The sequence below is a fragment of the Fukomys damarensis genome, unplaced genomic scaffold, assembly GCF_012274545.1.
Source record: "Fukomys damarensis isolate Sample0158 unplaced genomic scaffold, DMR_v1.0_HiC HiC_scaffold_16, whole genome shotgun sequence".
NCBI lineage: Eukaryota > Metazoa > Chordata > Mammalia > Rodentia > Bathyergidae > Fukomys > Fukomys damarensis.
The window spans coordinates 23,065,543-23,078,145 of record NW_022900928.1 but is presented as its reverse complement, the minus strand read 5'-3'; the positions used below and the strand labels follow the sequence as shown (position 1 = coordinate 23,078,145).

Genomic DNA, 12,603 nt, shown 5'->3' with positions numbered 1-12,603 from the left:
TAGTTTCTTTGGTTGAAAAACTATAATAGTACACAGGATCCTAATGAGATAATTAATAATGTGAAATAGGAAGTAAAGGGCTAAAGGTGTAGGGAAAGTGGGAAGGGTGGGGGAAAGGTAATAAGGGAGAGGAAAAAAATATGAGAAACTGAAAAAATGGAAATAAAGTGTTTGTAAATGGGGAGGGGAGGGGGAGGTGAAGGGAGAGCAGGGACAAGGGGAAAAAATGAGAATCAAGACCTATTATGTAAAGGTACAGAATCCCAATGATGAATGTAACTATATTGTATACCTAGATTGTACCAATAAACTCAATTTTTTAAAAATGAAGGAAATTTTGTACATATACTACAATACGCTATCCAGAGCACATGAGAAGATCTTGTCTAAACCAACAGTTTATTGGGCCTATTCCAAGAAAACCTAGAAATCCTAGGAACCAATCATTTATTCCCTGTCCAGAAATTTACCTCACTTGAACAGAAAATTCTTTCTCGACATGTAAAAGAAAACTGCAAGATGTAGCCCCTGCAGTGTAAGGGGACAGTATTTGTACCTCATTCTAGAAATCCTTGGGGTCAGGAGACAGCTTCATCCCTATTATCCTTAGGCAGGGTCTGGTTTAATTAGAAAAATGTAGAACCCAGCAGAAGCAGCCTCCAGAGATCACTGACTCAAGAACAAGAGTGGGCAGTTAATTTAACTACGTCCTTCCATAGTACTCTAGACATATTACATCTGCTAATGACTCTGTATCATTTCACTTACTAAAATATGGACACAGAGAAGATCTGAGTGCTGCTAGTTAAATTATTAACTATATTAAGTAGATTAGTAAGTCCCGGCCTATATCTGCAAGTCATTAATATGATTAAGAATGTTTGGAGAAATAGAAGAAATAGTAGATCAGGAGCTGAGTGTGCAAGGTGTGTGTGTGTGTGTGTGTGTGTGTGTATGTGCATGTTCATGCAGGTGTGTGCCGTAAAGTTAGATATATTTAAAAACAAAGGGTCCAGAGTTCAAAAACCTCACAAACACTTCAATTCTATAGATAATTTCAACATATTTTACCCAATGCATATGCTGACACTATGAGTTCAACATATCCTCTGCCGTCAGAGAGTTCATGCTGTGGTGGTTTCATAAACAGAGTAATTCATATTCAGTTGAGACCACACATAGCACTGCTGTAGAGGCTCAAAGGACAAGATGATTATCTTTGATTTGGGGGGGTCTGGCAAAGATAACAGAGTTATTGACTTCAGTACTCTACTTGCCAGGTGTGTAACTTGACTACTTACCCTCAGAGCCTTGGGTAACCTTTGATCTTAAAGAGAGATAACAATAGCACTATCTTAAGGGAGCAGAGCACTTACCATGGCTTCTGGCTTGGAATGACCTCTTTATAAATATTACCTATTATAATTATTATTATCATCATTATTAATATTATTATATGCTAATATATTATAATATAATCATATATTTTGAAATAGAGACAAAAAAGAATAAGTCAAGATCAGATTATTAAACTAGTACTTACTTTATAATTTACTCCACAGTCTTGTAATTTCCAAACTCAGGATAATATTAGAAATTTAAATTGCTGTGTTAGCAACAAAAATTATATTGACATGGAAACAGGTGTGATTAAAAAAGTGTGTGCAACACTGAAAACTCTAACCCTCTCTTGGAATGCCTTCTGCATGACTGACAGGATGTCAGTGTTTTCTGTATTTATTTGGTCATGGAAACTTTTTGTTAAGTGATATGTAATAAGGCTTTTTCCAATTAACCTTCTCATCAACCCTATGAAGGTACTCTATAAGATACCCATTTGATAAATAAAAAATAAGAACTAAAAATGTTAAATGAATCTCACAGATTCAGTTAGTCAAAAAATGATGGGGTAGGAACTTAAATCTTGATGTGATTCCAAATACCACCCACCTACCTAACTATTCAATAGTACCATCAAGAGAAGTACCAACCAAGAGCCTGTTAAGAAGTAGGCTTTTCAGTGATCTAAGAAAAAATAGTAGCATATCTGTTTCCTTCTTTGTAAGAGAGACTCTTTTTCATTGTTGGTACTGAGTAACTACTTTGAAGAAAACAGTACATAAAGTATTAACTGTTATTATCCTCTTATTACTTTGTTCTGAATTTTTGTTTTATTGCTTCATAAAAGAAAATAGAAAGAATAGCCTTGAAGGAAAGAAGCTAGGAAAGATTCCACCGTTTCCAGCTCAGGGAAGTTAATGAGATCATCATAATCTAGTTTCCAAGAAAAAGAACAAAGAACAAAAAATTGGCTTAAGTTAGAGTTCTCAAAAAAGCGTTTCACACTAAAGTGGCAGATAAAGGACTGAATATTGGCTGAGGAAATGAGCGTTAATGACCTTTCCTAGAAAATCATAAAAGGATGTGAGTCAGGAATGTGAATGCTCAGAAAGCACTGTACTCCAATTTTGCTAATTTGGCCAAGAACACTGTCCTATAATTCCTAACGCTGGAGCTGGTCAAAAGCAAGTTAAAACAGAGAATCAAGAATACCCTCTTTTTCTCCTGCTTTGTCTATTCTCTGGTCTCTGAGTCACAGTAAAAGAGTGAGAAGAAAACACTGCAGATCAGCAGCTCATTTGCTGCCATGATGCTAAGCTGCATTCGTGAAGATCTGGTTTATTAATCACTGGTTTATGGCCTAATTTAGCAGCCATTTCAGTGTATCACAGAGGTGTATGATCTGAATTTAGGGAAGTAATTTTACTCACTCATTTTTTAAACATTTATTGTGTGCCATGCATTTTTAATGTATTAAGGGTACAAATATTAATAATACACACTTTCTATTTCAAGGAGTTTACTGTTAGGGATATAAATAAAAACTAGAGGGAGTTAAGGGAGGGCAGCAGTATGGGGAAAAAATGAGAACCAAGATATGTCATGTAAAGGTACAAGATCCCAATGATAAATGTAACTGTACTGTATATTTTTAAAATACCAACAAACTCAATGAGAAAAAAACAATAAATAAATAAATAAATAAATGGCCAGATCATTACCATTGATTGTGCACAAATAGACACAAATATATAAGGTGGACTAGGTATGTAAAGATAAGAATCTTGGCTTACCTGGAGAAGTTAGGAAAGACTTCACAGAGAGGGTAATTATTGAACTAAAAAGTGAAGAATGAGATGGAATTTTCCAGATGGTTAAAGGACAGGCATTTCTGTTTTTTAAAGTGCATGTCATTGTAGAAGCAAACAGAGAGCTACTTGATTCTGTACAAAGTAAATGAACATCTGGGGATTTAAAAAATGGAATCCCTTCATATATTAAATACAATATTATTTCTCTTTATTTGTTTGTAGCCTTACTTCACATGACATTTAGTTCCCTGTACTTCTGGAGTACGTCTAGTCTACTGAAGATACAAAATGCTCATATCAGAGGTGTGTACACTTAGTTATTTCTGAGGTGCAGAGAGGAGTGTGAAGCATGCAAAGAAAACAAAGAAACAGGAGGAAGCAAACAGAACAGTTAGAAGAGAGAGGAAAAGAGAAGAGTAAGAGGAGAGAAAAGATGACTTAGAAGAAGAGAGAAAAGCCCACTAAGTCCAGGAAATTTCTGTATTTCATAGCTAGCTTCCTTGACGCGGCTGAGCAGGAAGACACATGAGAATCCATCAGCCCAAAGGGGCAGCACACCACCAAGTTTTCACATCAAAGAGCCAGTGGACTACACCCTCCCGGATCTGATTAGTCTTTATACCATAGACAATGGGGTTGAGCATTGGAGGCACCACCACATAGAGATTGGCCAGCAGGATATGCACATGACGGGGAATGTTATGCCCAAATCGGTGGGACAATAAGGTAAAGAAAGATGGAACATAAAACATGAGGATGACACAGAGGTGAGACCCACAAGTGCTGAGGGCCTTGTGCCGAGCATCCTGGGAAGGCAAACGAAACACTGCTCGGAGGATCAGTGAGTAAGACACAGTGATGAGGATCACATCCAAGATGACCGTGACAATGGGCACTGAGAAGCCATACCAGATGTTAACGGTGATGTCAGCACAGGCTAAGCGGGCCACTCCAATATGCTCACAGTAAGAATGGGGGATAATGTTGGTTCGACAGAAGGGCAGCCGCTTCAGCAAGAAAATCACCGGGAAGATGATGCAGAAGCTTCGGGTGAGGATGGCCAGAGCAATTCTTCCCACAGTAGGCCACGTTAGCACGGTGGTATACCTCAAAGGGGCACAGACGGCCACAAAGCGGTCAAAGGCCATCGCTGACAGGATTGCTGACTCCCCCACAAACATGGTGTGAACGAAGAAGACTTGGGTGACACAGGCATCGAAGGCAATGTGATGAGCATGGAGCCAAAAGATAGCTAGGGCTTTGGGCACAGTAGTGGTAGACAGAAGTATGTCTGTGACTGCCAGCATGGAGAGGAAAAAATACATGGGCTCGTGAAGGTTGCGTTCTGTGATGATGACCACTATCAAGACGCTGTTCCCCAGGACTGCAGCGATATACATGAGGCAGAGGGGTATTGACAACCAAGTGTGATAAGCCTCCAGCCCAGGGATGCCAAGTAGGACAAAAACTGTGGGGTGGAAGATGGTAAGGTTGGTTTGCGTCATGGTGCATAGTATGGACCCCTGTGGAATGGCTTAGAAGCTGACGTGGTGTCCACTGAAAGTAACAGCAACAAAAACACAGCTGAGTGTGTGCAGAGATGAAAGAAGACAGTATGATTTTATATACTGTTGCATTCTCCAGGGGAAATTCTCCTAGAGAATGCTCACTAGGGTGTAGGAATGGCTTCTGGCCATTGAATATAGAGGATCTCTGGCAATAATGTTTCAAGATCCAGTAGAGCTATACCAGCCTCCAGTCACTGTGTCCCATGAAACTGGCCTCACCTTTCATTTCTATCATTCATTGTATCACATAAACACTATTTCCCCATACCCATCTTATACTTGTCCCTTTCCCTAAGACTTTACTCCTCCGTGTTTACCCAAAATTCCCTCCCTTTCCACTTTTGTTCATCATTTTTTTTTTAATCTGGGGCGGCCAAAGGACTCATATCTCCCTTCAACATAGAGCCCCACAGGACTGACACATCTTGGCTTTATTCACTCAGACACGGACACAAGTAATTAGGGTTTCACAGGATTTGTCTGTCTCCCACCATCCAAGGTACTTCTCCGGGTAAACAACTTAAACTCAAGTGTTTTCACTTCTCCTTGAAGCCGTTTACCAAAAATTTAGGCTTAAAATATCTCCTTCAACCAGGCATGGTGGCACATACCTGTAATCCCAGCACTCCAGAACCTGAGGCAGGAAGATCACCTCAAACTCAAGACCTTAAACATTTCGAAGGATACTTGCACTTATGGTTGCCTGTGCATGGAAGTAAATTCCCAAGTGCGGACTCAGAAGGCACCTAAGAGGTGTATGTACCATTCTGACCCAGATTCACATCTCTAAAGCCAGTGAGCAGTAGGGCAGCAAACGAAACCAAAAAGAACAGTTACCACCCTTCTCATGAACTCCTCATGCTCTTTCCTAGACAATTCCATACAAGTAGCTATTGGTTCAGATCTCCTTTTGGTGATTAGTATATGTTTGCGATATATAATAACTACATTCATCTTGAGGAACTGGTACATATTCATCTCACATCTTGATCATTTTTACTACCCCTTCCCAAACTCTCCCCACTCCCTCCTTCCCAAGATTCCCTTCCTATCTTCATAGAATCTACTTCCCTGTTTCTTAGCGCCTCTATTTTATTTTGCTTGGTAAAGTATTTATATTTTGGGTTTCTCATATTAGAAAAACCATGCTCTTTATCCACAGAAACCCTGCAGCCTCCAGAGAAACTATTCTGAGTAAAGGAAATCAATATACTTTGTCCTCTTGTCCTCGACAGGCTCCACTAACACAGCACACACTCTCCACATGCCCACATCTGCTACCCCTTACACCCATACACCATCTGCTCCCTAACCCTCAGAATCAGGTTTTTCTGCTGCTAAAAAGTATTAAATATAGAGCCCTTCTTGTCTTAGCTTTCCCATCAATCCTATAAAAATTGTCTACTTGGAAATTATCTGTCAGCTTATTAGAACTAGGAAGATAGTTAATTAATCCAGGACACATGAAGAGAAGAGACCATGGAGAGGCAAGCATGATGGTACACACCCATAACCTCAGCACTTGGGAGGCTGAGATGGTAGGATCGTCCCAAATTCCAGAGATGCCTGGGCTACATAGTGAGTTCAAGGTCAGCCTGGAATACCTAGTAAGACCTTGTCTCAAGAAAATGAGAGAGGAGGGGAGCATAAAGAGAGAGTCAGAAGTATGAAGGTATCAAATAAATACTAGCTGAATCTTCTGATAAGGGTGTTCAGTAAGCACCAGGGAAGAAGCCACACACAAAATAAACCCTCAACTTTGGAATCCACCCCCTGCCTTGAGCAAACTCACTTGCTCAGAGCGTGATGAAGAGAAAGCAATGGTACTCCAGGTGGCTACAAGGGGAAAGGGGCCAGATTTTATCAAGATAATCATTTGACATCCTCTGATCCGGTGTATTTTAAATATTGGCTCAACTTGTACTTAAAGGAGAAGCTAACTTTCCTAGGAAAAGCACGGAGAGGAAGGGCTACCGGTAAAATTGCTGTGCCTGCACTTTAAAGCACTGATCTCAAATGCATATTAAAATCCCCACCAGAAAACAAATTAATTTTTCTTTGAAGGAAATTTAATAGACATTTATTTTCTCACTGCAACTCCCAAACCCACTAGTTATTAACATATCCCTTCTCAATATAACAGTAAGAAACCCGATAGGCGTCCGCATGAAAACAATTCCTGCTGTCTTCTTACGACTTTGATGATGTTGGATCACCCCACAGCAAGGCACCAAGGCAGGGCGGGGAGTGGGGCAGTGAGGACGGTGTAGCTGTAAATGCAGTTCAGGAAAGGACTTGCATTCAGTTTCCTTCACTTCACTCCACTCAGTCACACAGAGGGCCCTATCTCAGCCTTGCCGCTTCTCTGCCGGACCCCTTTGGAGGGTTCTAGGCTCACGCAGGAAGAAGTCAGGGGTGAGAAGAAAGGAAACCACAGGCACAAAGAGGCAAAGTCTCACAGAAAGTGCCCTCCAGGGCTTTAAGAGAATGTATGTTGGGGTGATAGTGAGGAAAACCAGCACGGTGGAGAAAAGGGCCTGCAGCCATCGTGAATGGGAGACAACACAGAGCAGGAGGTGGGAACAGGAAGTTGTGGGGCTGCACTTCCTGAGCTCATTTCCCAATTCATCCTGACTAGCTAAATGAGCTCAGGTAAGTCACTACATCTGCATGCCTCCATTTTCTCATTTGTAAGTTGTGGACAATAAATTCATAAGGTAATTGTGAGGATTAAATGAGTTAATCCATACAAAGTGCCCAGAAAAGATAACTTCTCGTTATTTTATTATTCTTGTTAATCTGTTTGGCCATCTTTTCATTATATATTTTCCAGTAGGTAAAATACCTTACTTAATGTTTGGCCCTATTAACATCCTACTCTTCACTCAAATATGACCAAAAGAAACTCCTTTCCCTGGAGAAAAGTAGAGGAAAATGAATGAAAGAAGAGCCCAAAAAAGACAAGTAGACTGAGGTCAAGTTTCACCTGGACCTGCTGCCTTAGGACCCAGATTCCCAAGGGTTTGGTGTTGTACTAGGTGGTTGAACTACTCAAAGGACTTCCTTCAAGTGCTGGGAACTACTCAAAGGACTTCCTTCAAGTGCTCTGGAAAACATTTAACTGTCCCAGTGGAAACAAAGAAACTGCTCTTTCTTTTTTCTTCCTAGGATCTTCCATGCCCAAAAGGCCTATATATAAGATCTTTTATGTCTCTATTCAATCTTAATTTGTGATACTCTCCTATTATCATAACAGCATGTTAAAATAAACCTACAAACCATGCAGATATAATTGTTGGATGTCTACATAGGTGCTACTCTCTTGCCTGGTTGCATGACCTAGACACCTATTTAGACGTTTTATTTTTACTTTGACATTTTTCTTGTAGATGTGGTTCAGATCTCTGATAATTTTCACTACTCAGGTTCTTTCAAATACACAGGCTCTACACACTGAAGCCCTGTACCTAATGGATCAAACTGCTGCCCTGACCTTAAGGTATAATGGTGGACTCTGCAGCCCAATATATGGCAGGATTTGCCAGGAGATTTGTCACGTGAAATTTGTTTCTTCTTAAAATATTTTCACTAGCACACACATTAATTGTATATATTAATGGTATTCAGTATTTTCTATACATGCAGACGGCATGATATCAAAATTTATAAATGGTTTATTCTTAATATAACAGGAGCAGACTAAGGTTTACACCTCTAATTTTCTCACTTTTGCTCACAGCCATTTGAAACAACATGTAAAATGTTTTCATAGTCTAAAGCCAGTATTATATGTGCTACAGGGGTACTGAGATTCTCTTAATTCACTGACAAACTCTTTTTTTTCTCTCTCATTGAGTTTATTGGTACATTTTAGGTATACATTACAGTTACATTCATTATTGGGATCTTGTACCTTTACATGACAGGTCTTGGTTCTCATTTTTTCCCCCTTAAGAGTGGTTCGGGTCATTTATTTTTAAATTGACAAAATGTCCATATATTTAGGTTGTGCAACGTAAATTTGATATATGTCCAGTAGAGTGTAGTGCGGCTAAAGAAAGTTAACTAACATATTACTTCACGTACTTATGTGTATGGTGAGAACATGTAAAATCTACTCATAGCAATTTTAAATAAACAATAAATTGCTATTAACTATAGTCCCATGATGTACAACCTATCCCTTGAAGTTATTTCTGCCTAACTAAAATGTGTGCTTTGACCAACATTTGCCTAATCCCCTCAGACCCTACCCTCTGGTATCACAAGAACTCACATTTTTTATGAAGAAACATCTCGAGAAAAATGTCCATCTGCCCATTTCTTTTATTCCCTGTACACATTGTGGGGGATTTTATCTAAATTTGAGTAAGCATATGGTAGTGTATCATGTGTCAAACCCCAGCTCCATGCACAGCCTCCTCCTCTCCCAGTGACTGTTGCTGTTCTGCAAAATGCTGGAGAAGGAAACAGAATGAGGGAGATTTTTCAGGTTTATACACAACTGACACCCAGACTACCAAGAAAGTCCTCGCTTTGGGACTGATGTATTTGTAGCACTAAGTAAATTGTCTGGAAGAGTGTGTGTGTGTTTAAGAAATATTTGAACACATGAGCCATAGAATTAATAACTTAATCTTTGCCTAGTAGCTTTGCTTATTTCACCAAAAATAAGATTATGGTCAAAATGTGTGCAATTTTTATGAAAAGTCCCCATGATACCTTCTTCCCTGATATAGTCTGATTCTGACAGCTAATATCTGTTGCTCTCAAACCTTTCAACAAAAAGTCCCTCCTCCCCTCACACCTTTTGGGTGCTTTTCCTGGCCCCACCTTCATTCTCGTTTCTATCTCTACCAGTGCCCACCACCTAGTTCCACTGATGCCTCTCCTTACCCACACTCCCCACTCTATGCTATGTCATGCTATAATCCCCACTCATCCTTCATCTCACTAACCCTTTGTTTGTCTCACAAACATCCATTTCCTCTTTCTCTCAACCTGTGTTTGTCCTTTATAGTTACCTCAAAACACACACACACACACACACACACACACACACACACGCACACACACACACACACACACACACACCTGCCATTCCCTCCTTCTGCCACCATGGATGCTCTTAAACTCACCTGTTATATCACAATATCCACTGAAGGACTAAGAAAGTGGTAGAGAAGAGCCAAAAAATCATTTTGCTTATCCTGAAAGAGGAGGAATGATAAGAAAAGGGAAGGCTGGAGACTGATCATGTTAGCATGAGGGAGTACAGGACCCTTATATCTAGAAAGCGAGAAGCCATCTGCTTCCTTCTTGTGGGGCAGATGTCAGAGTCGCCCCTGGGATCACTGAGCATGCAATGAAGCACGTGTTCACTAGTGCCAAGAGGGAGCACTGATTCCAGAGATAATTAGCGACTCCAGCACAAAAGCAGTGTTTGAAGACACAACACAAAGAATGACAGAAATCCTCACAATAAAATAAAATAACAACTAATATCTGCTAAGCCCTTTCTATATCTCTGCCATGGTATTGTGTTTAACATAAATTATCTCACTTACTTCTCAGAATAACCCAATGAAAAAAGGCACTATTATATCCATTTTGCAGATAAGAAAGTGGAAGCTTGAGAAATGAAGTAGCTGATAAGCAGCAAAGACAAAAGCAACAGATAAGCATGTCAAAGTGTTAAAACTCAGTCCTTATACACAGATTAAGTGAACTGCGAGAAATAATTTTGACACAGCACTGAAGAATCAACAACTCAAAGCTACTTCAATGGAAAAAAAGGACAGAGTGACTGAAAAAATAATTAAAATTTTGTACCACAAAAAGCAAATTTACAAGCATATAATCATCATCAGGAAAATGTATATCAAAACCAGGAGACACAACCTCATGCGCATTAAGAGAGCTACTATTGAAAAATTAAGATAAATTTTAAAATGGAAAATTGCAAGTTTGGGTCAGAATATGAAGAAATTTTATATTGCTGGTGGGAATGTAAAATAATTCTTCTATAGGAAATAGTGTGAATGTTCCTCAAAAACTTTAAGAAAAATGACTGCATTATCTAGCAACTTTATTTCTAGATACATACCCAAAAGAACTCAATTGTATAATGACAGATATGAGTTGATAGGCAAAATCTGTATATACGTATTATACTCATTGTCTAAAAGATAGGGGATTCTGACATAAGTGATAAAGACAATTGAAAAAAGTCCCCAAAATAAAAATACTATATGACTCCATGTATATAAACAGTACACTTATAGTAGTCAAACCATTAAGAAAGGCCATAGAGTGGTGGTTGGCAGAGGCTTTGAGAATAAACAATGGGGAGTTTGAGTTTTACAAGATGAATTCTGAACATGGATGGTAGCTCTGGCTTTACCATATTATTAATATATTTAGTGTTGCTGAACTATATAATTAAAAATGTTTAAGATGGTGAATTTTATATGTGTATTTTGTCACAATAAAAATTTGAGGGGAAAAATAAAATTTATTTTATATGAGCACTTAAAGCACTCTAATGTTGTTATAAGGAGAATAGTTCTTCCTAAAACATATTCAATTTTCTAACAAAGAAATAGCTAAGAACCCGAGGATCAATGCAACAGAAAAAGAAGATGCAGAAACAACTCCAAACACACTCAGCCACTTAATCTTTGACAAAGGGACCAAACATCTTCACTAGAAGAAATATAACCTCTCTAATAAATGAGTCTGGAAAAATTGGCTTTCCACATGCTGAAGATTAAACCTAGACTCATATCTCTCACCATGCACTAAACTAAAATCAAAATGGATCAGAGATATAAATATTAAAACAGAAACAATCTGCTGGAAGACAAAATAGGTAAAACTCTTGAAGACATAGGTGTAGGTAAAGACTTTTATGACAAAACATCAATTGTACAGGAAATATTACAAAAAATCAACAATTGGGGATCACATCATAATAAAAAGCTTTCGCACAGCAAAAGAAACCACCAACAGAATCAAGAGACAACCCTCAGAATGGAAAAAAAATTTTACCAGCTATTCTTCAAAGGACTAATATCTTGAATATATAAATAACTCAAAAAATGAGACACTCCTAAATTTAAAGACCCAATCCAAAAATGGACATCTGAGATGAACAGGCACTTCTCTGATGAAGAAGTGCAAATAGCAAATAAATATATGAAAAAATATTCAACATCACTTGTCATTCAAGAGATGTAAATTAAAACAACACTGAGATTCCATCTCACTCTAGAAAGAAGGGCTATCATCAAGAAATCAACCAATAACAAATGCTGGCAAAGGAACATTCTCCATCACTGGGGGGAATGTAAATAGGTACAACCACTATGGAAATCAGTATGGAGATTTCTCAAAAAACTAAAACTACAGGTTCCATTCAACCCAGCTATTCCCCTTCTTGATATCTTCCCAAAACAGTTAAAAGCATCATATCACAGAGATATATGCACACCTATGTTTACAGCAGCACAATTTGTAATGGCTAAATCTTGGAAACTGCCCAAATGCCCATCAACAGATAGGTAAAGAAAATGTGGTCTTTATATACAATGGAGTACTACTCTGCATAAGGTATAAACTTGAGACATTTTTAGGTAAATGGATGCACCTTGAGAGCATAGTTTTAAGTGAAGTAAATCAGACACGTGTTAAAATATTGCATTGTTTCTCTTGTGTGATAAACAAGAAGGGTAAATAAGAGCCACAATGGATGATAGATATTGGAAATAGAAAGAAAATGTTCAAATACGAATGGGAAAATGTGAAGGGGAGGGGAATAGAAGGAAGGAAAAGGAAGAAAGAGAATGGAAGGATAAATGGAAACAAGGTTTTTGTATATATAT

At 38.6% G+C, this 12,603-nt stretch overlaps 1 protein-coding gene and 1 long non-coding RNA gene across 2 annotated transcripts in view; both read right to left on the bottom strand.

The window, feature by feature from the left end:
- Positions 1-3,688: 3,688 nt before the first annotated feature.
- Positions 3,689-4,657, bottom strand: LOC104876303 (olfactory receptor 52B2). The gene has a single exon (XM_010644281.1). It carries the CDS (start codon positions 4,655-4,657, stop codon positions 3,689-3,691), a length of 969 nt encoding a protein of 322 aa, XP_010642583.1.
- A 4,384-nt stretch (positions 4,658-9,041) lies between these two features.
- The window catches only part of LOC117286316, an 18,022-nt gene continuing 14,460 nt past the window's right edge, over positions 9,042-12,603 (bottom strand). The window contains exon 3 of the long non-coding RNA XR_004517439.1: positions 9,042-9,177. This is a non-coding gene — a long non-coding RNA (uncharacterized LOC117286316). The remainder of the gene's footprint in view (positions 9,178-12,603) is intronic.

Bases quoted from the DNA above. Each gene is read 5' to 3' on its own strand.
- LOC104876303 (XM_010644281.1), bottom strand. From the start codon at position 4,657: ATGACGCAAACCAACCTTACCATCTTCCACCCCACAGTTTTTGTCCTA.